Source organism: Amblyomma maculatum, chromosome 9, assembly GCF_055883805.1.
Source record: "Amblyomma maculatum isolate TAMU_Amacu chromosome 9, ASM5588380v1, whole genome shotgun sequence".
Lineage (NCBI taxonomy): Eukaryota > Metazoa > Arthropoda > Arachnida > Ixodida > Ixodidae > Amblyomma > Amblyomma maculatum.
The window spans coordinates 83,076,350-83,101,822 of NC_139352.1; the positions used below are offsets into that span (position 1 = coordinate 83,076,350).

Below are 25,473 nucleotides of genomic sequence, written 5' to 3' on the forward strand. Positions count from 1 at the left end.
CCACCGGATGAAAAAAAAAAAACATCCGCGTGTCGATGGAATTGCATACACAGGTTTGGGGCGCGCGACCTGATTCCGGTGAACACCTCCGGCAACGCACTCCCTCACCAGAACAGCAGTTGGCCACCCTGGTGCAGTAATTGGCCACAACCTCCTATGATAAGTTCCATAACACCCCGGCCCTCAGTCACCAGCGGCTGCGGAACAACTGACCACGGCGGCGGTCAGACCTGTGACGCAGCAGGGGGTGCTAAGAAAGCCTGGCTCCGCTGGACAGGCCGCCATTGGAAACTGACCCTGGCAACGTTTAATGCTAGAACCCTAGCTAGTGAAGCTAGTTCAGCAGTCCTGTTAGAGGAACTAGAGGGCATGAAATGGGATGTCATAGGGCTTAGTGAGGTTAGGCCGAATGATGCATATACTGTACTGAAGGATGGGCATGTACTGTGTTATCGAGGTTTACCAGAGAGGCGACAACTAGGAGTAGGTTTCCTTGTCAATAAGTGTATAGCGGGTAATATAGATGAATTCTATAGTATTAATGAGAGGGTTGCAGGCATCGTAATTAGGCTTAATAAGCGGTATAAACTGAAGGTTGTACAGGCCTATGCACCTACATGTAGTTATGATGACCAGGCAGTTGAAAGCTTCTATGAAGATGTAGAATCGGCAATGCGAAAAGTAAAGACGCAGTATACTGTACTAATGGGCGACTTCAATGTCAAGGTAAGGAAAAAACAGGCAGGAGACAAGGCAGTAGGCGACTATGGCATTGGTTCTAGGAATAACAGGGGGGAGTTACTAGTTGAGTTTGCAGAGCGCAATAACTTACGAATCATGAATACCTTCAGCAAATGGAAGAACCGGAAATGGACATGGAAAAGTCCTAACGGAGAGACTAAAAATCAAATCGACTTCATAATGTGTTCAACCCCCGCCAGTGTGCAGGATGTAGAGGTAATCGGGAAATTGCGATGCAGTGACCACAGGATGGTGAGGTCCCGAATCAGCCTAAATCTGAAGAAGGAACGCAACAGATTAGTAAGAAAGAAACCCATCAACGAATTAACGGTGAGGGGGAGGGCAGAAGAGTTCAGGATCTCGCTACAGAATAGGTATTCAGCTCTGAGGATGGCGACATTACCCTAGAGGCAAGGAACAGTAATTTCAGAGATATCATTACTGAGTTCACGGTAAAGTAGGCGGTAGGATAGTTAAAGAGGATACCGGTAAGTTGTCTAAGAAGACGAAAGATTTGATTAAGAAACGCCAGACTATGAAAGCTTCCAATCCAACAGACCAGATCGAATTGGCCGAGATATCAAAGCTAATCAATAAGCGCAAGGTGGCAGATATAAGGAAGTATAACATGGAGAAAATTGAGCATGCTGTAAAGAACGGGGGTAGCCTTAAAGCGGTAAAGAAGAAATTGGGCATAGGCAAAAACCAGATGTATGCGATAAGGGACAAGGCGGGCAACGTCATCACTAATATGGACAGGATAGTCAAAGTTGGTTGGTTTGGTTGGTTTGTGGGGTTTAACGTCCCAAAGCAACTCAGGCTATGAGAGACGCCGTAGTGGAGGACTCCGGAAATTTCGACCACCTGGGGTTCTTTAACGTGCACTGACATCGCACAGCACACGGACGCCTTGCTTTTCGCCTCCACCGAAAAGCTGCCGCCGAGGCCGGGATTCGATCCCGCGTCCTTGGGAACAGTAGTCGAGCGTCGTAACCACTGCGCCACCCCGGCGGGGTGATAGTCAAAGTAGCCGAGGAGTTCTATGCAGATCTCTACAGTAGCCAAAGAAGTCAGGACCGTAATGAGATTGGCGGTAGGGAAAAACAGTCCGACGTTCCACCAGTGACGAAGAACGAGGTCAAGAAAGCACTAGAAACTATGAAAAGGGGGAAATCAGCTGGAGAGGATCAGATAACTACAGATTTGCTGAAGGACGGGGGGGATATCGTGCTAGAAAAACTGGCCACCCTGTATACGCAGTGCCTGGTGTCATCGACGGTACCGGAACCATGGAAGAATGCAAACATTATCCTCATTCACAAGAAAGGAGACTCTAAGGACCTTAAAAGTTACAGACCAATCTGTCTGTTACGTACAAGGTATTTACTAAGGTAATCGCTAATAGAATCAGGACAACCTTAGACTGCAATCAAGCAAAGGATCAAGCAGGGTTTCGGAAATGGTACTCTACTATCGATCATATCCATACCATCAATCAGGTGATAGAAAAATGCCCGGAATATAACCAGTCCTTATACATAGCATTCATTGATTACGAAAAGGCATTTGACTCAGTTGAAACCTCGGCGGTGATGCAGGCATTGCGAAATCAAGGGGTAGACGAGCCGTACGTGAAAGTGCTGGAAGATATATATAGTGGCTGCACAGCAACCATAGTTCTGCATAAAGAAAGTAACAAAATTCCCATAAAGAAAGGTGTTAGGCATGGAGACACAATCTCCCCAGTACTATTCACAGCTTGTTTAGAGGAAGTATTCAGAGACTTGGAATGGGAGCAGTTAGGAATAAGGGTAGATGGAGAATACCTCAGTAATCTGCGATTTGCTGATGACATTGCCTTGCTGGTTGGTTCGTGGGGTTTAACGTCCCAAAGCGACTCAGACTATGAGAGACGCCGTAGTGGAGGACTCCGGAAATTTCGACCACCTGGGGTTCTTTAACGTGCACTGACATCGCACAGCACACGGACGCCTTGCTTTTCGCCTCCACCGAAAAGCGGCCGCCGAGGCCGGGATTCGATCCCGCGCCCTTGGGCGCAGTAGTCGAGCGCCGTAACCACTGCGCCACCCCGGCGGGGTGACATTGCCTTGCTAAGCAACTCGGGGGATGAACTGCAAATAATGATTAATGACCTAGACAGTAAAAGTAGAAAGGTAGGCTTGAAAATCAATATGCAGAAGACTAAGGTAATGTTCAACAGCCTCAGGAAGGAACAGCAGTTTACATTAGGTAGCGAAATACTGGAAGTAGTAGGCGAATATGTCTACTTAGGACAGGTAGTAACCACAGATCCGGACCATGAAAAGGAAATAACAAGAAGAATAAGATTGGGATGGAGCGCATTTGGCAAGCACTCGCAGATTATGACTAGCAGCTTACCGGTATCGCTCAAGAGGAAAGTATACAACAGTTGCATCTTTCCTGTACTCACCTATGGGGCTGAAACGTGGAGGCTAACCAAGAGAGTTCTACTTAAGTTGAGGACAACCCAGAGGGCTACGGAACCAAAAATGGTAGGGGTAACATTAAGAGATAGAAAGCGTGCAGAGTGGGTCAGAGAAATAACTCAAGTTACTGACATTCTAGTAGAAATTAAGAAGAAATGGACATGGGCAGGACATGTAGTGCGAAGAGAGGATAACCGATGGTCGCTGAGGGTAACAAACTGGATTCCAAGGGAAGAAAAGCGTAGCAGGGGGCGGCAGAAAGTTAGGTGGGCGGATGAGATTAAGAAGTTCGCAGGGGTCAAGTGGATGCAGCTAGCACAGAACCGGGTTAAGTGGAGAAATATGGGAGAGGCCTTTGCCCTGCAGTGGGTATAATCAGGCTGCTGCTGATGATGATGATAAACTTTGATACTCGCTAAATAATCTTTTAAATTGTGCACACAAAAATTGTTCAAATAAACGAATCAAGCGTGTTAAACAGATTTCATTTGGAGGCCTTTTTTCGAATAAATTACACGTTTCATCAGGAACGTCGTCGACGACAGTGTGCACTCGCCGCTACAGTTACATTTGTTCCTTTTGTTTTCTGCACTTTGTAAAAACCATAGGAACGAATTTCTTTGATGATAGAAGCATGCAGTTCACTCGTATGGCGAATATGTTACTGAGGCTAGTATTTGGTATTTCTCTAATCTGGAACTCTGATCTATGCCCATCACTGCGCCGTGCGCAGGCCGGGAATGAGTCCGTGCCTTTTGTGTTAGCATCGCACACTTCTCGCACTTTCGCGTGGATGGTAGAAGTAAGGATGGAAACTACCCAACGGGGGTGAGCTAAATATGGTGGCAAGGGACGTTTCCAAGCGCTTTTCAATTCATGATTCTCTAGTTACTCTCTCTCTAGAAGGCACATGCCTTCAGGCATGTGCGCATTCGGGCAAATCAATGTCTTATGGTGTTGTTTTTGTTTTGATTTTTTTTCAGACATGATTGGATATTCTTGACTGGTAGGGCTGATTAGTGTCGCCTGGGTGAGAGGCGCTGAGGAGGGGGAGTGGGTGGTCTCGTGTTCCCGGCAGGGAACGGCGCAAGCATGTGAAATTAGCATTGGAGTTACGGGGGCTTGCTCGGAATTTTACTATTGCAATTTTTTTCTTTCACTTGCTTCGATTTCGGTTTTCGCAGCCGAGTGATAGCCATGACGTCAAAGTTCAGTATAGGTGATGTCAGGCATGAAGGGAATTTCAATACAATCGCAGCGTCTTGCGTCGTAGTGAATTCTGCTCAATACAGAGCACCGACTCTAGCGTTGCAGTGAATCAAAACGATGGAGGAGCCAATATAAATCGTACTTGTATCATCCCTCACTTGAAATATACAGATGTTCAAGCCATAGCCCTGGTTTTGAATTCTCTTTGGTGGCAGCATGCACCATCGGTCCTTATTAAAAAATCTGTCAAAACACTTGGAGTCTTTCTCTAAATATATGCGAATGACCATGTCAATCACCACTGCTCAAAAGCCCGAAAAGTAACATGCATGCTAAATAGAAATCGCTACTTTCTACTTGCTAGTGTTAGAAAGCTTCTATATATTTCTTTGTTCAATCACGGCCGCTCGATGGAAGCGCGCACTAGGTGCGGCTTGCTACATCGCCCGAAACCCGCGGGAGGCGCCTACTTCCAGTCGCCACCGCTCGGGGACAGCCGCGCGCGGAGAGCTGCGCCTGGCTGCGCTTTGAGCGAGGCGTCGGTACGGTCGGAGCTTACTGTTTTAAGGATTTAAGAGCTCCGTTTCACACAATTTTGAAACATGAATTCCTATATACTGTCATGTCTAGTGTGAACATGTCAGCACTACCGCGTTTTCTTCGCAAAGATGTATATACTGGCGTGTACACCAAAAACTTATTGTGACGGTAGTTCAAAGCCGCTCGATAGTTCGCGCTTTACCGTGATGTGCATTCGGGTCAAATTGGTTGTCAGATGAAAATTTCACTCGTCTGTCAGCAATTGGAAGCTGTTCAGCGACCAAGGTAGCACAATGCATTATCCTTTACATCACAATGTCGCGAATTCCTTGCGTGTCATTTTCACACCGTTTACTCATTCTTGCATAAAACGCGTATACAAAAGATTGATGTCAACATGTTCTATGCTGCCAGCGCAATCCAATAACAAAATGTGATCCTACTGTGACTGGACGACTGTACTCTACTGTGCAACTTACAGCTAGCGTTCAACAGTTTCTAGTCTCAAGATTGCGCATGAAGCCTTCCAGTTTGAAACTAACTTACCCGCGATCAGAAAAATTGCTTAATGCTTCGCTAATATTCAGCACATTTCCGTGGAACATCAAGGTTGTAAACTGTTGTAATTTTGAAAAACAAATACATTTAGTATAGTGAAGTTGTGAATTTTTCTAAGCGCAACTGGAGCCGAGGAAACCACAAACTGCTTCAGCAAGACTAGATACATTTATTGCACAGTTACACAAAAAGAGGAAGAAGACGTTCACAAACGGAGAACCTTCCTGGATAGAGGTTTATGGCATAGCCTTAAAAGTCGCACGAGTAAGGAACCTGACTGGCTTAACCAGTAGCTGTTACTGAATTTCGAAGAGCTTCTTCAAGTAGAGACCACCTTGGATGAGTGCTTCGCCGTCCATCATCTCCCGCTCAAGAAAGTTAGTGCGAGGGTTCTTTATGAGGTGATTCGGGTCGAATGACAAGAACAGTGGGTGGTCTTTTCGCAGAGGGTGAGGCACTGCATGAATAAGCGTGCCATTTTCTGAAAAACCTTTGAAGAAAGCAACATTTGTCTGGTGGTTGTCGGTGACGATCCTTACTACACGAAAGCCCACATCTTCGACTGCTTTCATCACTTCCAAGCCATTATAGAAAGCTTGTCGTTCTTGAGGCACCGCGTGAAGAAATAACCAACAGGTATAACATAGGCTGTTGATAGTCCTCGCAAAACGAAGCACAAGCGGTTGGCAACTCTGGGCACTGTGCTTGACTCTTCCTCGGGGCCCATACCAACAAGACCAAATATCTTATCCACCTGACGGTCGTATATAGCTTTCTGGGCAATAGCCATCTAATCGATGATAAGAGAACAGTACACCTCCTGCTCCACACTTAATCCTGCGTGTTCCACATCCCCGGAGCCGCTCCTTTATCAGTGAAGTCACACCAACTTCCCCGGCTGATTGTCCTACGTAGTTCTGAAGCGTAGCACGACATGGAAGCTTTAAAAGGCCCCTGCTTCGAACATGCTCATATCCTTTGTTTGAGCAGGCCTTCCACAAAATGCATTCCCGCAGGATGCCTTCACTGTAGGCTGGTTTTTTCTTGCTGAAACTTTGCACTTGGTTGCTGATAAAAAGAGCCGCTTTGTCACCCTTTTCCGCTGCTTCCAATACCTTTTCAAATGCCTGCAAATCTTTGTTGTCTTCGCAGATTTGGAGACGTTCTTTAAATTCATCACGATCCGTTTGTAATTTTTGGAGCTCTTTTCCTTGGCGTGCAACTTTTTTTTCAGTCTGTTTTCCGTTTTCTTCGCCTCTTCCAACACATGCAAAATATCCAGTGTAGTTTGGCAGGCTTGATCAACCGGAAAACTACATTCCGCGTATGTCTCTACGGCATCCTGTGAAGAAAGGGCTTCTGCAGCGTGGCTGGGAGAGTGCAGATGAATTTCACTATCGTGAAGGTTTTCTCCTGAGCCTCCACGCTCATCATCGTCTATCCCAACTACTATGCCGTCAGTAGAGCTTATTCGACGGCGTTTTCTAGACTGGACATTGTCCTTTTGCATGTACTGGGAATATCTATGAAACACAGTCGGGACTGCAGTGGGAAGCAGGAGCCTCACCTTGGTATTCTTTTTGTAGTCATTCTCTATGAAATGTAAGGAACATACCAGAGACATGCTGCTAGGCGCCCACTTGCTACTTTTTCCCGCTTGTCCTTGGCGGGAGATATTCTTGAGCCACGCTTCCCTACGCTGGAGGTCACATGGGAACTCATGATACCTCACGGTAGGGTCTTTTCTCGCGTTTGTGTCGCAGAGCGGCACACAGCAGTTTCGCGCGGCATTGCGCCGCACGCCTGAGACGGACCACCGCACGTGCGCACAGCAAAAAGCACGAAGCGAGCCCAGCACACAACGGAAACGCGTCTCGTCTAGACTTAAACGAGCTCACACACGCGCACACAATAAAACTTGAGTTGATTACGCCGACCTGAGGCGAACGCGTCCAGAGACGAACAAAACTGCGCGCCCCGAGCCCGCAATCCCGACGGTGACGTGTCCCTGAACAGTGGCGCCCTCAGCAGAAACAGCGGGCGCAACTGTAAACTCCCCAAGGACGCGCTCGCCCATTGACGGCGGCGCGACGCAGCAGGCCGCACCTGCGCTTCCATCGAGCGGCCGTGGTTCAATGCTCTGCTTACACTGGTATGGGCAAGCACTAGTTCACAAAACAATCAAACTGACATTGCTACAGAAGCAAGCAGTTTGGGCAATAGAAAATGTCTCAGTTATTGAACACACCAAAAATCTTTTCAAGAAAAACAAAATAATAAAAGGTACTAATATCTACAAGTACAGTCAAATAATATGTTATACAAAGGCAGTAAGGGGGAAGTTAGATTCTTTTCTACCATTAAACTAATCTTCGCGAACAAGAGTACATTCACCCTCATTGCCTGACCATGAAAAATTCCTTACACACGTAGAAATTATGGCTGCCACCGCAATGCTTAGATGCTTCCCAACATATTAAACGATTTCGCAGCAAAATACATTGACGTGACGTCACTGAGAAAGAGTGACCTTCTGGAGTTGTCCATAGAGCCGTAGTTAAACGTTCAGCCTGCTAAGTTTTCAATTTTCATTGCCCATTTGTTTATAGACCATTTTATCATGGGCGCTGCCATTTTGTGTATGTGGCGCCATCTAGCGGCCGAGTTGTGAACAACCGCCATGCTGGTATGTGGGGCCCCATCCGCGGAACAGGCGACAAGTAGCGGAAATCGGCATTTTGGAGCTTTCGCGTGCAAATTTTTGCTTTCTGAAAGTACCTCGCTGAAAGAAAAAAAAGTTTTCAGTAGCAGCGAAACCATTTGGTCAGGAATGACAAAAAATTATGCTCCTGATCAGGCCGGCTGAAGGCTACAAGCCTGATTACAATTAGTGTGTAACGTTTATGTGGCACAGAGGCGGCGGCGCACCACTGGCAGTGATGGCAGCTTTCGATCTACTTTTTATTCTTAAATGATTTCTATAGACGGCTTACCGTAACAATTTGAGGAAAGAAAGAAAGCGAATGTAGCCGTTTCATGTCACGTTCAGGAGCAATGCTAATCGCGCTAGATTTGTTGGGTCAACCGATCATTCATATACTCTACTGCTTGAGCGGCTACTGCGGAAGTTCCCACACCTCCACTGGGGTTCTATTCTTAAGTATCCATTATCCATTTCGGATCCATTTACCCTGGCTACTTTTGTTGGGTGACAATCAGGCAGGGTGTTCAAGCGTCCACTACCAGGCAATCGGATTTCAGCATTGCCTACATGACTCAACCACCTGTTTGCCGGTATGTGCGGGGAGTGGCGATGAATTGTCAACAGCGGAAGCTGCTCTTCTGCAATTTCTCTGACTGGGCGTTAGTTGCGTTTGTCTGACGCTGCCGTCATGCTGACATTAAAATACAAGATAAAATGGACAAATGATACCTATGGAACAGGGACCCTAAATTATGTCCCATAATGACCTCATCGAAAGAATTGCTTTTGTCAACAATTATATGGTCCAATTTTCGTCGCAAGGTTTGCTTACTGCAAGCAATCGCTGCTATTCCTATGATCATATTCCCATTTATTATCGGCAGCAAAATCTTACGAGATGCGTTTTTTTAAAAAAAAATATATTTTAGCGCTGTTTCATTTAATAAGTTGACAACCAATTTATTAGTATATTGTTGTCTTCAAGTGAGACGGGTTCTTTCATACTTGCATTAACCTCAGGTGACTGAATCAAAATAGTTCTTCTTTACCTGGCGGCATCTCGTAAATATTTGACACAAGGAATATATCATCCGCTTGTTGCCCAAAGTCTGCCGTTGATGCACGGGTATTCAGTTTTTCCGGTCCCTACTTCACAAACACATTGTTCGGAACTCGCACGAAATGCTCCAAAGCGAAACATTTTCGGTTGGGGCTTGAAATTCAGAAGCTGCTCGTCTTCCCCCAATTGAGTGAGTTGCAAGTGAAACAGTGTAGAGCAACACACGCGCATACCACCGCCGTTGATTTTTTATCGTCTGTTAATCATTTCCTTTTGGTTATTTTTTTTTTGTTAATGCAAACTGAGTAAAAAAAATGATTTCGTTAACCGCGGCACCTCTCAGCAGCTAAACTGCGGCCGGCGGAAATGAAACGATCAGAGAAATGAAGGAAAGAAAGGGGCGAAAGAAGAAAGAACAGGGAAAGAAAGCACATCGCTCACATCAGCTAATCGGCTTAGATACTTTGCGGCTATTCAAGACACATCTGTGTGCAAAAGACTGCAACGTGTGCCCATTCTCCGTAGAATGCCCTGCCGCCCCCGCTGCTATCCGCGCGTCCCCACATACCAGACAGGAGGAGCCGCGCAGCGCGTTCCGGTTCGAGGCTATTTCCTCCTCGCCGCGAAAACGGTCTATACGTTACTGCATTGTAATTTAGAATGCAAGGTTTAAACCCATGAGGTCTTGTCACCGTTGCTGGGATGGTTGTTGGAGCCCTGTTAAGCTGTTACTGTGCAGCTTCCCTCCCCCCCCCCCCCCCATTTCCACCCTATTCTAGCCATGTATTTGTTTGTATGGTGAAGAATAAAATGTAAGGATTGATTGATTAAGTGATTACAAAGAATAAGACAATGCAAGCATTTCTTCCAGCTTTTATTTGCCGGTAATGGCAGAACTGAGCTTCACGTTGTAGCTTTTGTGGCAGAAGAAATTGTGATTTGTTGCATAATTTCAGCTTTCGTAGCAGTAATGGTGGCACTTCGTAGCACTCGTTCCAACTTCTTGTAACGAAAAAAAAATTGTGTTTAGTTGAAAAATATTGCCTACTGCACCGCACACACGCACGCACGCACACACACACACACACACACACAAAATGACGTAGTAAAAATTTAATTTTAACAACAAACATTATAAACTCAAGTTTCAAATTATTCTAATAGCGCTCTTAAAAAAGCTGCAATGAGTGAATGAACAGAAAGATTTGCTAAAAATGGAGCAAAATTTATTGGGGGTAAAAAAATAATTATATGCATGAAGAAAAATATGCAGAAACTACAGAAAATCTGCATCCAAGAAGCATTGCCAGAACAGCAAACATACGGTTACGTCTGCTGTCAAGGCTGCTAGACTAGTTAGTTGGGCAGCCACACTGTGGAGCATATTTCGTGAAAATTGTCAATATGTTGGAATGGTTGAAATGCCTGATCTGTGATAGCACACAACAGCATCCACTCAAACATGTCACCCAGAAGGTTATGCAGCTGTCACACTGCATGGCTTGCTTCACTGCTCCCTTGTAAGGCTTGGTTTCCACAAAGCTGAACATTTTCCAATGGCTCATCATCATGTAGCCTGTATAAGAATGGACGAGTTAATTACTAAATGTAATGCTTGTAAGTGCGTGCATGGTATATGACGATGTACGGTGTACCATATGTAAAATGCTATCATTAGTTCAGCACAGTAGCTGTAATTCTTGCCTTTGGATACTTGGCCGGTAATCTTTTAACAACCACCTTGAGTAACTTCTTGTTTTCATGTGCTATTCTCATTACATTAGAGAGTAGCCAACTGGCTATTTAATTAATCCTTTTGTATTCAGGCAATGATGATGTTCAGAACAAGTTAAAAACTTCTATGAACTCATCGAAAATGATCCCCTCAGTGAAGAAATCTAAAAAAAGTGAAAACTCTATGAAAAAATTCTCTGCCTCTATGGCTTTCCTTTCACTGGAGGGAAAAAGTGTTGCTGAGCATGGCATAGGGCAGTAAATTTCAAGTGAGTGGTGAAAAGCCTCTTCTCAGATCTTTAAATATCTAAGGACGACGAAATCTGGCAGACACATACAGCTGCATACAAAAAGTCAAAGGCAACACTGGTTTGGTTTGATGCACATAACATCCAGAAGAAACTCTAGGCTATGACAGACACCAGTGTGGAAGGCTACATATAATTTTGAGCACTTGGAATGGACAGACATTGCACAGTCGACAGGTACACAAACGCTGACGCCATGGCTGGTAATTAGTGACTAAGCCACCGCAGAGAGGAGTCAAGAGCTCAAGAGCCAGATTCAAAACTGTGCCATCACCTCTCCATGTAACGTTACAACTAAAGAGAGTATAGGGCGTTGTGCCACAAGAAAAAAATATTTTAATGAATTAATCTTTCAGCAGGCCTCCTAAGTGCCTGGCAGCTGAAGCTTGACATATTAAAAAAAAAAAAGTTTTTTCAGGTGTGTTAGCAAATCACATAGTTCTCCAAAAAGAAGTTGAAATAATTCCTATTTTTATACTCCGAGCAGGATATTACAGGGGTTTAATCAAAAACACAAACATCACCAAATCCAAATATTACCAAATTTGAATGGTTTGCGGCAATATGTATAAGGTTTTCCCCTGCAATCATGCATGAATAACAAAAAATAGCATGATTGGGCATAGAGAATAATGGTACTATGATCGCACTTGGTAGAACCTTGGTTTGGTTTTGGTTTTGGGGTTTAACGTCCCAAAATGACTCAGGCTATGAGAGACGCCGTAGAGGAGGACTCCGGAAATTTCGACCACCTGGGGTTCTTTAATGTGCACTGACATCGCACAGCACACAGGCGCCTAGCTTTTCCCCTCCATCGAAAAGCGGCCGCCGAGCCCGGGACTCGATCCTGCGTCCTTGGGCACAGTAGTCGAGTGCCCTAACCACTGCGCCACCCCGGCGGGGTCTACAAAAGTTTGGACTGAGTCGACTTGCCCAGCCCCGCTAAATGCATTCGACTTAAATATGCCACTTATGACTTTGTCAGCATGTAAGCATTTTTTACACACAGAGGGAATTTTAAGAAGCTTATCTTGAGAATATTCAAAAAGCAAGCATTCCTAATGGAGAGACAGGGGCTTTTTATTACGGTCATTTTTTGAGCAAGAAGCAGTGCCAATGCTGTACGGAATCATCTCTGTGAATATGTCTCAGGTTGCTGTCACTTCAGAGAGTGTGCTACGGATTATTACCCTGGCTTCAGTTGCCTTCTTCATCAGATGACAGGATGAACAAAAACAGGATACAACTGTTGCCCTCAGTATGTTTGAACACCACATGACCGTGTAATCACAGCAGTCTGCACAGCTGAAAAGAATTAAACACAAAAAGTAAACACAATGATACCAAATGCCAACCACACAAAGAACTAGCCCTTCAGTTCCTTTTAATAAGGTTGAACTTGACATAGCTTGATCAACTGTGTTAAGCACACAGCATGAATTTCAGTGAAATTACAGGAAACGAATTAAGTTTTAAACAAGCTACTACAGATGCAATGCGAAGAACATACATTACATGGGAACACAGCCCAAGGCTGGAAGTCATGCTGCTAATCAACAAGAACACCTCTGAGGTCAGCTATTCGTAAGCGAGATACAAAAATTAATTCATGCTCCAACTGCTATGCACATACATTTCTGTGATTAAACGTTACATGTCTTTTTCCTATCACATCTCGGTTCAGATTACTTTCACTTCAAACAGCCTGGTATAGAAAGCAACTGGTGATGTTGAGAGCCGGCGTGAGCTAAACCATTTTATGAAATGCAGAAGGGACCAAGTGAATACATACCATGGCTCCAACGATTCCTTAATGTTTGAACTGCCGCATTCACTCTTGTTTCTCGGCGTGGTGTGCAACTCCCTGCTCCTGCAGCATGAAAGCATGTCTAATTTATGGCATGCAGATTCAGAGCACAAATTTCTACACAAGTTGCTAAAGCACACTCACTGAGAAATAGCAGGTACGAACCGTGTCCACAGAAAAACATAAAAGTGACAAGTGTTATGCCAAACGTGTGCGAAAGACCAGGCTACACGACTATGTATACATGACTGAAAAACCACAAATTTTGGCAGCGGTATCTGTTCGACGCTCAGAACATACCTCTTGAAACATGTTGTGGGCACAAAGGTGACCGAATGCCACCGTTTTCTTTTCTCCATTCTTTCATTGCTCTCACGTATGCTACTTGTCCGCAATCTCTTTCCTTGTTAAGGCAGGAACTTCTTGCTGACCGCAGCACAAAGTCCTTGGTAGGAACAGTAGACGATGTTGCTTCTTTCATTTTTTGGTTCATCGACTCTTGCAAGTGCTTCTCAATAACCTGCGCCACAAAAAGAATCATCAACCAGAGAGCTGCTGTGCCAACAGATGGGAAGTGAATAAAAAGAACACAATCGTAGCTGCATCTCAAGAATTCATGCCTCTGGCTTCTTTGGTATGCTCCAATTTTTGAAAAGCAGATATTATTTACTGCTCAGCAGAATAATACACAATGCCACATTCTATGGCTTGTAGCTAGCAACTGTTTTTCTTTTAAATTGTATCCTATTATAGCTTAGACTACAAAAATTTAGCAGAGTATTTCAGCAGAAATTGTCTGTGCGAAACCGGACAATATTTGAATATGTAAGGCATGGATTAATTTAGAATGAAATAGACAATGCTGCCATTTGAGTAGAATGCTGGTTTGTATGCCCCTAGGAAAAATTATAAAACAAGTATGCATTTGTCTAATGTATTTAAATTTGTTTCCTAAAGCCCTTTAAATCTGGTATGGGTTTAGATGAATCTAAGAGGGAGCAGCATGTAAAATTTGAAACAAGAACAGCACTAACTTCTCTCTCTGAAATCTGCCATTATAGCAGTCTTCCATAAGTGGAACATCAATCAAATGAATTTGTTCTGTCTTACATGAAACAAAAAATATCATCATAATGCGTGTGATAACGAGCCTTTGATTTTGCCCTGCATTTGTTTCATGAAGAATCGTAATAGTCACTTAGTTTTGCCAATCAGCAACTTGTTTATTTCTCCAAAGATTCTACGTAGAGCATGCAGTCAAGTGCGACGCGCTGCATTTCATAAAGCCCATTCTCTGGTGACGCCATCTCGAGTCGACACGAGATGCCTCACCTGCAGCTGCTCCTTGAACCCAATACCCATATTCAAGAGCACCATGGATAGCCTATTTACGGACAGGAGCAAACTCAAACAGAAAAACTGGGATCTAGTGAAATCTTTCAGCCAAGATATCAAACAGTTTGGAAATGGGGCTGAGATAGTCAATTATTGGGCGATATGAATGAACACAAAGAATCTGGATGGATACACTGACAGCAACGGGAAGTTAATGCTAGAAATCTGTGAGCAGTTTAACCCAGTCATAGTGAACAGAGAAAGTAAATGTGAAGACCAGGTCACGCTGGAATTCTGGAATATGCAAACGATCAATGATAGCTCACGAGGATGGAAATAGATGAGGAAGGCGCGTACAGCCTGGGAAGTGATCATAAACGTATTAGGTAGCCTGCAGATGGGACACCTGGTCAAAAGGAAAAACCAGGAAACACAAAGAGCAAACATCAATTTAACCGACAAACAACTAGAACTAATAGCATCATGCATTGAGAAAACAATAGAGAATAGCTCATGGAGGAGTGGGATTATAATAAGTTAGCACAACTCATCTGTATGAAAATTCGAGAGGTAAAAGAGTCAAATTGGTTGAAAGGTAAGAGGACTCCTCGAAGCTGGTAGAATAGTGAAATTAAACAATTGAACGAAGACGGGTAGCCTCCAGAGAACACAGAGAAGCTGAAAAAGCACAGCTATATCAAGAGGAAAATAGACAGAAAATGGGAATCCTATTGGCAAAAGAAACTGAAAGTGCGGACACTTGTGCAGAGTAAAAGAAAACCGCACACCGATCACTGGATGACCGAAGTGCGCGACTCGGCTAATGAGGTGGCAAAAAAAATTCTGCAGCCATATAAGATGCCAGGATAATAGAAATCATAGGAAGCAGGAACAGATTCAGGATGACGAGGAAAAATGTCTAGAGGGAGATGACGCCATTGGATATATTACATCAGTTATTGCCGAATCATTTAAGCGCGATGATGGGGTAATGACCCCGAATGAAGGAACAGTATCAGATAGCATGAAGGAAAAAGGCTTACAATTGACAAATCTTGATTGAAAGAAGGCAAAAACAAACATTCCTGTGCATAAAACCATAGGTATGGACGAAATTCCAATCAAGCTAAATAATGAGCTTGGCCCAAGAAGCAAGGACACGCTTTTAAAGGTATTAGAAACAATAATAACAAAGAAAGAAATTCTGCACAGCAGGCAAGTGAGCAGGATGAATTTAATCTATAAAGGAAAAGGAGATATGAATAAATTAAATCATTTAGACCGATCACGATAATGTCAGTTACGTACAGGCTGGCAATGCAGGAAGTGAAACTAAATATACAATAAAGGATAGGAAATTATAATTGTACTAGGTAAACTGCAGAATGGGTTCAGGAGTGGTAGGCGCCTAGATGACAGCCTTTTTGCATTAACCCAATGCATAGAAACAGCCACGGCGGAAAACAGACCGCTGCATTTAGCCTTTTTGGACAGAAGTGGTGCATACGACAGCGTAAATAGGGGACTTCTGTGGAATATACTCGCATCTGAAGGCAACGGTAAAGAAGTAATTGGATTACTGGATTACTAAAGGAAGTATAAAGGGATAACAAAGTTGAGATTGCATTGGAGGGGTTAAGAAGTATGTCTACTGTCGAGGTATGCGAAGGACTAAGGCAAGAATGTCTGCTATCACCGCTGTTGTCCATGATTTATATGAAGAATATGAAGAAGAGTCTGAAAGAAAGCCACCTTGGTTTTTATCTCTAGTATAAGCTAGGTGGAACGGACGTAAAACAAACGCTTCCAGGATTAATGTACGCAAACGACATTGTTCTGTTAGCCAATAGCCAGGAAGATTTACAAACACTGGTTAATATATGTATATACAAGGGAGATGCAGTTGGCTTTACCTTCAGCGTAATTAGGGTCAGGTCTGATAGTATTCAATGATTTCACTGATAAAAAGCTTACAGGACAAGGGAGTGAGATACCAAGACTGGCAGAATATAAATATCTCAGGGTATGGATAAACGAAGAACAGTTAGGCATACATTAAAAAGAACATTAAAATGCCGCCAGGGCATTACATTCCATTCAGAGTCTTCACCGGTTGAGGACAATTCAAGAGAAGCGTGACGCGCTCATCTAGCTGCATCTTGAGAGCGCCGTCGAGCGAGACGCTGTTCCCGTTCTTCATCTGTCTCTGTAGCCCGCTGTCATTTCTTGGCTTCATCAAGATGGCGTGACTTTTCTTTCTGTTTATAAGGATGCATAATGAGTGCCTCAGCTGAGCAAGCGCGAGCATTTATATACCCATCGTTTTCCTCCTCCTCCTCCTCCTCTCAACTGCAAGAGAACAGGTGACAGCAGCGCCTCCACTCGGTAGCAGCATGGCTCCAGCTGCAGCATGCCATGCTTACCGACTGCCGCCACCAGACGACTCGACTTGGTAGCCCATCTCTCGCAGCTGGTATGACATCACAGCCATCTGGGGTCATTAAAGGTCAAACGTGCCTACCGACCATGGCTACGCAAAGGGCTGAAAATGGGAGTACTATTGCTTTCGCAATAAAAACATTAAAATGACAGGTAAAGAACACAGAGGATAAAAACTGGAATGACTCAATGGAAAAGAAGCCGACCCTAGATATATATAGAAAATGGGAAAACTCGGATTAAGAAGGAAACCTTCTATGACAACTAAAGAGGCAGCGGCCTTCCCTTTGAAGCTAGATTAGGATGTCTTAGAACCCAAAGATACAAAACGAAAGTTTAATCAAGAAGATGAAACTTGTTCTATGTTCGGTAGATGCCCAGAAACAATTGACCATCTTATACTGGAGTATGGTAGTATCTATCCAGATCTCGACGCGGACATAGTCACCCTAGACGAGGCCCTTGTTTTAGAGGTAACAAAGGAAGTGTGAACGACTCGGCGGTAGAGGCTAGCAAGAGACGTTTGGAAGATTGGTAGATAAATAGCAGGGAGGGGATTCATGTAAGCTAAATCGAAATTAAACACGGGTATTTAAAGATAACCAGTGTCTAAAAGTAAAGTTGTTAAAGTTGAAGGGTTATCTTAGTTTAAAAGCATAAATAAGAAATGTTGAGCATGGTGATTACTATAACCACCCCGTTTCAAAAGGGGACGCTCTTAACATCCATTTATCCACCCGCCAGCGCCCTCCGTGGAGACCTTGGCAAAACCTCCATGCAGTGCGGCCACGTCGTCTGTTCCACTCCGCACTGCATTCACACGCATGTTGTGCTCTGCTCCGCGCGTGTTTATGTAGTACCGGTGGTTGCACAAGCCACATAATCGGTCATCCCACTGTCTTCCTGGCTGTCTCCATAAGTTATAGTGCGGTTTTGGCAGTAACGATTATAAGCATCCATGATCAGCCTAAGCGTAAATGTCTTGTCACAACCAGCATGGCCAGTAAAGAAAATTTGCAATGGTTTCGCTCATTTGTCAGTCACATGATGCATCACTTCTCGGATAAGCACTCCTTTCCTATAGTTAACCATTCTCATTCTATTAAAGAAATCTTCGAGTGGGATTAAGTCATCTCTTCGCCGTATGCCAGGGCACATGGCCGACACAACTTTCGTGGTCACATTCTCTGGAAGCAAGTCACTACTGTCATTCATCTCCACAAGGCTGACTACAACACCAGAGGCAGAAGTAGAAGATTCAGGGGCTTGAAATTGTTGTTGTTGTTGTGCAGCACGATTGACAGACTCCATGGCTGTCATCAATTCATCAATGATGACACCAGCGGAGTAGCTTTGTTTCACTCCTACGATAGATTCCTTGTTTTCATCAAACACCCTTTCAAATGCATTGCTGTCGAGGATGTCAGACTCCTTTTGAAATGACAAGTACAGCATACAGTTTGGTTATAGAGTTCATTTCGTCATCTACACTACTTCTCAGAATTGCTGGCTTCTGTCGTTTCTTCTAAGTCTTGAAATTGTATTCCACCACGAATTCAGCATAAGTGATGTCTTCCATGCTTTGTGGATGTTCTTCATACCGATCCAGGAGAGTTCTATACCAAATGTCGAGACAAGATTCAGAAAACTCTCCTTCATCCATCTCAACCTTGGTTTTGCGGCTTTTCTGCCATTCCTTGGGCTAGTGTGTATTTACGTACATGACATCCTGGCTCGTGTGCATATCAAACCTGGGGAGAAACCACGGTGCTTCTTGGGCTGACATTTCAATGGAATTCAGCCTCTTTACACCCAGTTGCTGCATCTTCGAATGACACTTCTGCCTCTGGACTCGCCTCTATGAGAGCCTTGATCCCCCGACCCAAGTCAGACACACCCCAACTAGCCTTATTTACATACACAACGACATAAGAAGCACATGCATAGACATCGAGAATGACTTGAAGCCCCCATTGCTGCTTTGCTTCCATACCAGAGTTTAAGATCGAGGCAATCCAAGGGTTAAACGGATTCATTTTAGTCCGGTCAAGCGGTCTCTTCAGAAACAAAGTACGTCTAGCCAACCCACTACGAACCACCTCTTCGTACTCTTCCTTATAATTATGCATACTATGATGGTCCCACATTTCCCTAAATGGCATATTCTGTAGTCTCCCGAGCTTCATGCAACACCTGATGTTTCTTCTTAAGATAGCGGAACCGCTTTAGCGCATTTTGGTCCTCGTTTGCAGGCGGTAGTAACGCGTGAGGACCTTTGTTTTTGGCATTGGCCAGAATGAAGTATGGAACCTACACTTGGTCCGTCTACCCTTGTAAAATGTGTGGGTGTGTTGATGCATTTGGAATCTCGGACGTTCCAAAGAGTCATTATCGTGATGCTCGGCCATAATGACAGTATTCAGTACAGTAATTCTCAACCTCTTCATCGGGAGCTTGGTTTAACCACTGAAGCAAGTGAGCAAGCGGGCTATCCCTGTGCTGAAACTCCATTTTTTTTTAAACTCTTGACGACATGGTAAGACTTAAATGGGCTTGTCTGAGAATTTTGTAGGATTTTCACGATTACTCTAATCCCGTGCTCAAAGTATGTGGCACATGTAGCAAGGTTGTCATTGACTAACGTTATGGCGAAATGATGATTCATTTCCGCCTCGTCAATTTCGAACTCTTGCGGTCTAACCTGCAGCTTCAGAAGATCCGGAAGTCTAGGTCAGTGCACTTCGGGCACAGAAAGTGTAATAAAGATGGTTAGTTTCCCAAACTGCCCAATCATAGGGAAGAGCTCACTCTTCCTCATGAGCCAGTACTGAATGGTATTTGGCACTCCCTCCATGAAGCCCCTAGTCCAGTCTTGTTCAATCATCTGACTAACCTTGTCTGGGTTCTCCCCATCTTGTCTAGTCAAGCTACGGGTCGCGTCATTGTTACAATAGATCATCATTGTCTTAGAGGAAAACAGATAGTGCAACTTTCATTGCCATATAAAGAACATACACCGGCAAAGCACCTCATCTCTCTCTACGAAGTATTTCATTTCCCATAGTGAAGGGTGTCAGTTTGGCCTCGGGAGCGATATGAGCGTGGCCGAGATAAATCTGAGGAAATGAAAATCCTTCAGCATTACTATCATACAGTATGCTTAGTGCTCTCTTTCCCTCACTGGGAGCAATTGCCAGGACGGCTTCGCCATCAACCAGGATGTTGGTTTAGCGTCAAGGCAGTCGCAATATTCAACAGATCAGACAAATCTTCTCGATCCAGGCAGTGTTCTACATTTGTCTCCATGTCACGAAGGACAGCTTCAACGTCGAACCGTTGCAGTCTAGCCTCATCTATACAAATGCCACGGTGCTTGCATAGGGGCTTCCACTCATGAAGCAAGCATTTCTCGCATAACATTAGACAAGTGGATTGTCTTGGCAAACATCCACCTCTTAATGTTAACCATAATCGACTTATCCTTTTGACACTTCAGAGTAACTGCTTCAACATTTCGTCTGTGTCAATCGGAGCGGTAACTACCGGCCCTTTTATGCCAAACTGCCTGTTCAATTCATTTGAACGAAGGGAATGCGTGGGGCGATCAAACGTTCAGCCACGTAGTTCAGCATCGGCAAACCAAGGCGGGTATTGATACCCGTGACTGACACTATATAGTGGGATTTTCTGTTTAAGCAGAAAGCCCTTGCACGTTCCACAAACACTCTCGCCACAGCCTCATCCCGTCAGTCTGGGAATGCCAAACGCAGACTCACACTCTGAACTACTCACCGGTGTCAGATCCTTCTGGTGCCACAGTCTTTCACACACACTTGGATTGTTCACGAAGTCCGTCTCAAATGTCCGCGTCGCAGATACTCTTTCCGATAACCGAATCATGTGGACAGTTATACAACGGGCCTTTACGTCCTCTTCTTCTGTTGTTGGCATTGGTTCACCTTGATCTTCTTGCGAGGGGCCTATCCGAGCTGCTATGAGCCGATTTTTGCGTTCAGCATCTTGGCGCCTCCGCTTGGCACGACGTTCTTCCCTTTGTTCGGGCGTCTCTGCTGCTCGTTTAGCCTTCTGCCGTTCATTCCGTCTCTGCATTGCGGCCAAGTGCCAGGCAACGACTTCTGGATCCGAGGAGTTGATCTTCTCCTGTCGATACCGCCGCTGAGCAGCGGCTCGACTCTCCTTTTTGTCACCCATACCAAACGATTGTGATACAGCCACTCGTATCACCTCAGATTTATACACACAGCATGCCCATGCACAGTTATGCGCATAGTTTTATCCACAAGAGCCCAACGCACCAACTTTACCAACAAACTAGTGAATGCTAGCGGCGTTGGTAGCGTTGCACACGCGCGGCCGCAACACCAGCGAACCTGCAGCCATGCCTGCATCCTCCTGTTCCTTCGTTGCCGCGCGGCGCGAACGGGGAGGCGCGCGAGCACGCGGGCGTGCTCTTTGGCGTAGAAGCCACGAGATAGAGCCACTGCAACTTTTTCTAGCGGCGGCATTGCTGCTGCTTTAGACACTATAGGCATATGTTTCTCTGTGTATTTGCCCATTGTGGTACACTTATACACCTTACGTAAAGAATCCTGCGTTGCGTTGGCTTCAACTTGCTGCTAAGCAGTTTTTTTCTTACCTTGCCTTTCTGAGAAGTTCGGCGGTGATGAAAGATCGCCTGCTCTGTGTCGTCTGCTACCAAAGGGCGCGGTGCGAAATGCTGGTGGATGCCAGTTGTTTACATGCACCTCTCAGGCTAAATGTGTTTACCTGTGATTGTGGCAAACTAACTATCTGTCCTCGCACAGACGCGTCATATATTTATACCCAATGTTGTTTTTTTGCTTTTTTTTTTTTTTCTGAAACGGTTCAGCGGTGGAGAAACGCATTTGATTTATTTTTACCCAGGATTGAAAATATTCCCAACCCAATTTCTGGTAAGTCTAACTTGAGCGTGTGGGCATGACGTTGCAAGGTTGACAATACACTGGAGGCGAAGATTTTCCTTATTGTAGGTGCAAGGAATGGAACACTTGCAGAGCTCTGTAAGTGCAGCTTCTCTGCAACCCAGTCAAAAAACAATTGACTCCAATTGGCATTACCGATGAGAATCAAATGCTATCAATTGGAACCATATGTAGGAAAAATCTTCATTCCAATTGGTTACGATTGATTGAGAGAAACCAATCGATTCCAATTGCAGGGCGCAGGGCGCAAACAACGCTCCATTTTGTCGGTGACCAAGTGTCCGAACGTTGCAATGCGTCAACCCACCGTTTTCCGACCCCGCGGATCTTTTGGAAACCTATCACGCATTATTAAAAACAAGAACACCATTCAGCTCATATATAAGGATCGAAAGATGAAACTTGAAGATGAAAAAAATTCACTCACCTATATAGACAGAAAGAAACTTCCGATGAAACGTGTTCTGAGCGGCTTCTGCACCCGGGCACGCAACTCATCATGATGCGGCGCCGGACCGTGTGCGCTTGTTTCCCGTGCGCGTTTGCTTCGGTTGTTACCGCGCCGATCCCGAACGCGCAATCACTAGTTCTTTTTTTTTTTTTTTTTGTTCTCTTCATGGGTAATGCCCCTTGATTCCCCTGGCAAGGTCTACCATGCCCCTGGCGCCAAGGAAAACATAAATAGTACAGAAAGCTGGGAACTGCTCAAGCCCCTCAAACTTTAGGCCTTTAGGATCTGCTGGATGTCGCCGAAACATGTGACGTCTGGCTGGTCTGGCTGTCAAGTTGATGTCCACTTGTAGGGCTAAAAAATATGCTAAAAATATTCTCTATTCATGTTCAACAAAGAAAAGGTGTCTGGTACATATTAGAGTGCTATGAAACTAATTTAAGTGCTATCAAATACCGAAACTGAAACTTTCTTACTTGTGTAATGAGGTGGCAGCACAAGCGTCAATACAGTACGAGTATGGTGGCTGTACGAGCGTACGAGTGCATGCATGAGTGCATGGCAGGCTATGGCATGGCGTCCGAAAGTGCATTTCACGTGTCCGTCAAAACTCTAATCGGCGATTGGCATGGTCTACAGGTATGCCTGAATCAATTTTTTTCTCCGCTGTAATAAATATACAATTGCTGAGTATAAGGAACAAGCGTGTTCTTAAAGAAGTGTACATTTGTGACTACAAAATACTCAACAGCCGAAAGGATCTGTGCTCTTCCGTATTCCCGATGCCGTGATGTTATAGCTTCCCGCTGTTTGTAATATTTCGTCTGCGTTTATCAGGTTGCGATTGAAAATGGCATGGGCGGCCCTCAAGCGCGAGAGAAAGAACAATGGCTAGTCGGTGTCCTGGAACAATACTTTGCCGAAAACAGTAAGTGGTAGTACCTGCTTCTGTGCCTTGTACGGGAAGCGAGAGAAACAATTTAAACTGGTCATCGTGCTTTTCTCGTTTTTTTTTCTCTCAGGTAATCTGCACCCCGATGAAGTGGCAGACTTGATAGCAGAGATAATCGACAACGAATTCGACACCATCATCGAAGACGGCAGCTTGGGCCAGGTAAAAATGCGTAGCCCACTTAACCCTGCCTGTATTAGCAAGGCACTCGTGCCTGTGGTGCTGTTTACCTTGCACGATATTTTTCAGTTCAGTTCAGTTCAGGCGTTCAGTCGTGTCCGACTCTTCGTGACCCTATGGACCATGTCACGCCACGCTTTCCGGTCTCTCACTATCTTCTTAACATCACATAGCTTCATCTGCAATGCCTCGAGAATGCCATCTAACCATCGCGTTCGCTGCCTACCCCTTCTCCGGCGACCCTCAACCTTTCCCAACATCAAATCTTTCTCCAGCGACTCCTCTCTTCTCATCAGATGACCAAAGTAGCTGAGCTTTAACTTTAGAATTTGACCCTCCAATGAGCAGTCAGGGTTTGCAGGTTCAGGTTGCACGTTCGTGCTTATGGTTTGCTTGCTGCGGTTTCTGGAAAAGTCAAATCCAAAAGCACTGTGCATGCTGAAGTGTTGATATCTATTTTTGTTCTCGGCAGATTTCAGCGTTGTTGTGCAAGCATTACCAGATGTGCAAAGAAGGCAGGGAAAACGAAGTCTTACAATCGCTTTCCCAAAGACTGCCGCCTACGAAGACACTTCGCGTACCTTTTGCTGATGAGTACGACAGTGACGATGAAGCCGAGATGCAGGCAAGTTGTTCTTGTGTACGAGCTATACTAAGCAAGCCCTTTATTACGATATAGTAGTATAATTGGCCGTAAATTTTGCGGGTGTTGCAGCAGACCTCTAGTTCATCTACAGATCACATTGCCTTTGTTTTGAAGGGCTGCAGATTATTGCAAGTTTGGCTTGAGGAAGGCTCAAAATTAGTCAAAAGCACTCGTGTTCAAAGGCATCTTTTTTTCTCCTCTCTCTAGCTCATGTTGTTGCATTTTGTACTTTTAGAATCACATCAATACAGAGGTGTCATCACAGCTAGGAGACCTTCAGCTGAATGGACCTGGCCCAAGCCATCAACAGTCACGAAGACAAGAGCCTGATGAAGACGGCTGGACAGTAGTCGGGCATGGAAAGAGAACATAGCTATTATAGGCGCTGTCAATAAGTTTTGTAATATTAAATGTCTTGTGCAGTTTTTTTCTTTTCAACTTTTTTCCTGGCAGCATGCCTTGAAGCACAATTGTATTTGCAAATAAATGTACTACAGGCCAGATTCCCAAGGTAAATCTAGCAAGGGCCAGTAATGAGGATCTGATATCCAATTGTCCAATTTCCAGTCTTCATTTTTAACATAGAAATTACACCTTGGCTATATTTTTCTCTGTGCAAAGCTCTATACTGAGCTGGTTTGAAGGAGCTTCACCTTCTAAGGCAATTTTGTTACATTCCTGGAGTTTGCATTGTAATGACTGCACTTCGAGGACGCATGTCCAATCCCGGTCAAGAAACCTAGTTGGTCTAAATTTCCAGAGCCCTCCACTACAGCATACCTCATAACCAGAGTTGCTTTGGGAGCTTAAATTCTACGAACCAAACGAAAACAATTATGTCTGAATTATAATGTTCACCGACCATTACATACATTTTAAAAGCTGAAATTTTACGTGATACTCGTATGGTAATGAATGCTAGATAACTTGGTGAAATCGGCTCCCATGTGCAGTCAGCTTGGAAAAATTCTGAGAGCACTGCATGCATAGTCTGCAGTGGAGAAATGTGAAAGCCTGAGTATTGCTGCTGCACGCAGTACATCGCGCACCCTTGTCGAACACAACCAGCGTTCCATTCAACGCATCAAGGTTAACTGGCGTGCTATAATTGGTTTAAAGGAAAGGAAAGTCGCAGTATCTGTCACTCGTATATAAAGGCAGTTCACTTGAGAAAATACTTGCTGACCGATTGTACACTACTGCTTACCGGCAGCTAAAAAAACTTTTCAGACAAAATTTGTTTCTGCAGACTACATAGGGCATGGATTATGTAAGCGAAACCTTATTTTAAGCTGGAATTGAAAGCAGTGTATGTATGATGTGCAGACTATACTGGGAAAAACTAACTTCATTCAT

General features: G+C 44.5%; 2 protein-coding genes across 3 annotated transcripts; one reads left to right on the plus strand and one right to left on the minus strand.

Moving 5' to 3' along the window:
• Positions 1 to 10,140: 10,140 nt before the first annotated feature.
• LOC146179623 (uncharacterized) lies at positions 10,141 to 21,347 on the minus strand. 2 transcript variants are annotated; one of them, XR_014700739.1, is made up of 5 exons: positions 20,696 to 21,347; positions 13,430 to 13,649; positions 13,115 to 13,192; positions 12,513 to 12,627; positions 10,141 to 10,856 (listed from the first exon to the last, which is right to left on the minus strand). XR_014700739.1 is itself a non-coding variant. In XM_084579282.1 (4 exons), exons 1-4 carry the CDS (start codon positions 21,113 to 21,115, stop codon positions 12,578 to 12,580), a joined length of 768 nt encoding a protein of 255 aa, XP_084435408.1. In that variant the 5' UTR covers positions 21,116 to 21,347; the 3' UTR covers positions 12,317 to 12,577. The 2 variants fall into 2 exon arrangements, 1 of the variants encoding a protein (XP_084435408.1); XM_084579282.1 differs by lacking the exon at positions 10,141 to 10,856 and having other exon boundaries at positions 12,317 to 12,627.
• Positions 21,348 to 22,866: 1,519 nt separating this feature from the next.
• LOC146179624 (pre-rRNA-processing protein TSR2 homolog) lies at positions 22,867 to 24,544 on the plus strand. The gene is made up of 5 exons (XM_084579286.1): positions 22,867 to 22,978; positions 23,177 to 23,267; positions 23,362 to 23,453; positions 23,944 to 24,096; positions 24,353 to 24,544. Exons 1-5 carry the CDS (start codon positions 22,886 to 22,888, stop codon positions 24,488 to 24,490), a joined length of 567 nt encoding a protein of 188 aa, XP_084435412.1. The 5' UTR covers positions 22,867 to 22,885; the 3' UTR covers positions 24,491 to 24,544.
• Positions 24,545 to 25,473: the final 929 nt, after the last annotated feature.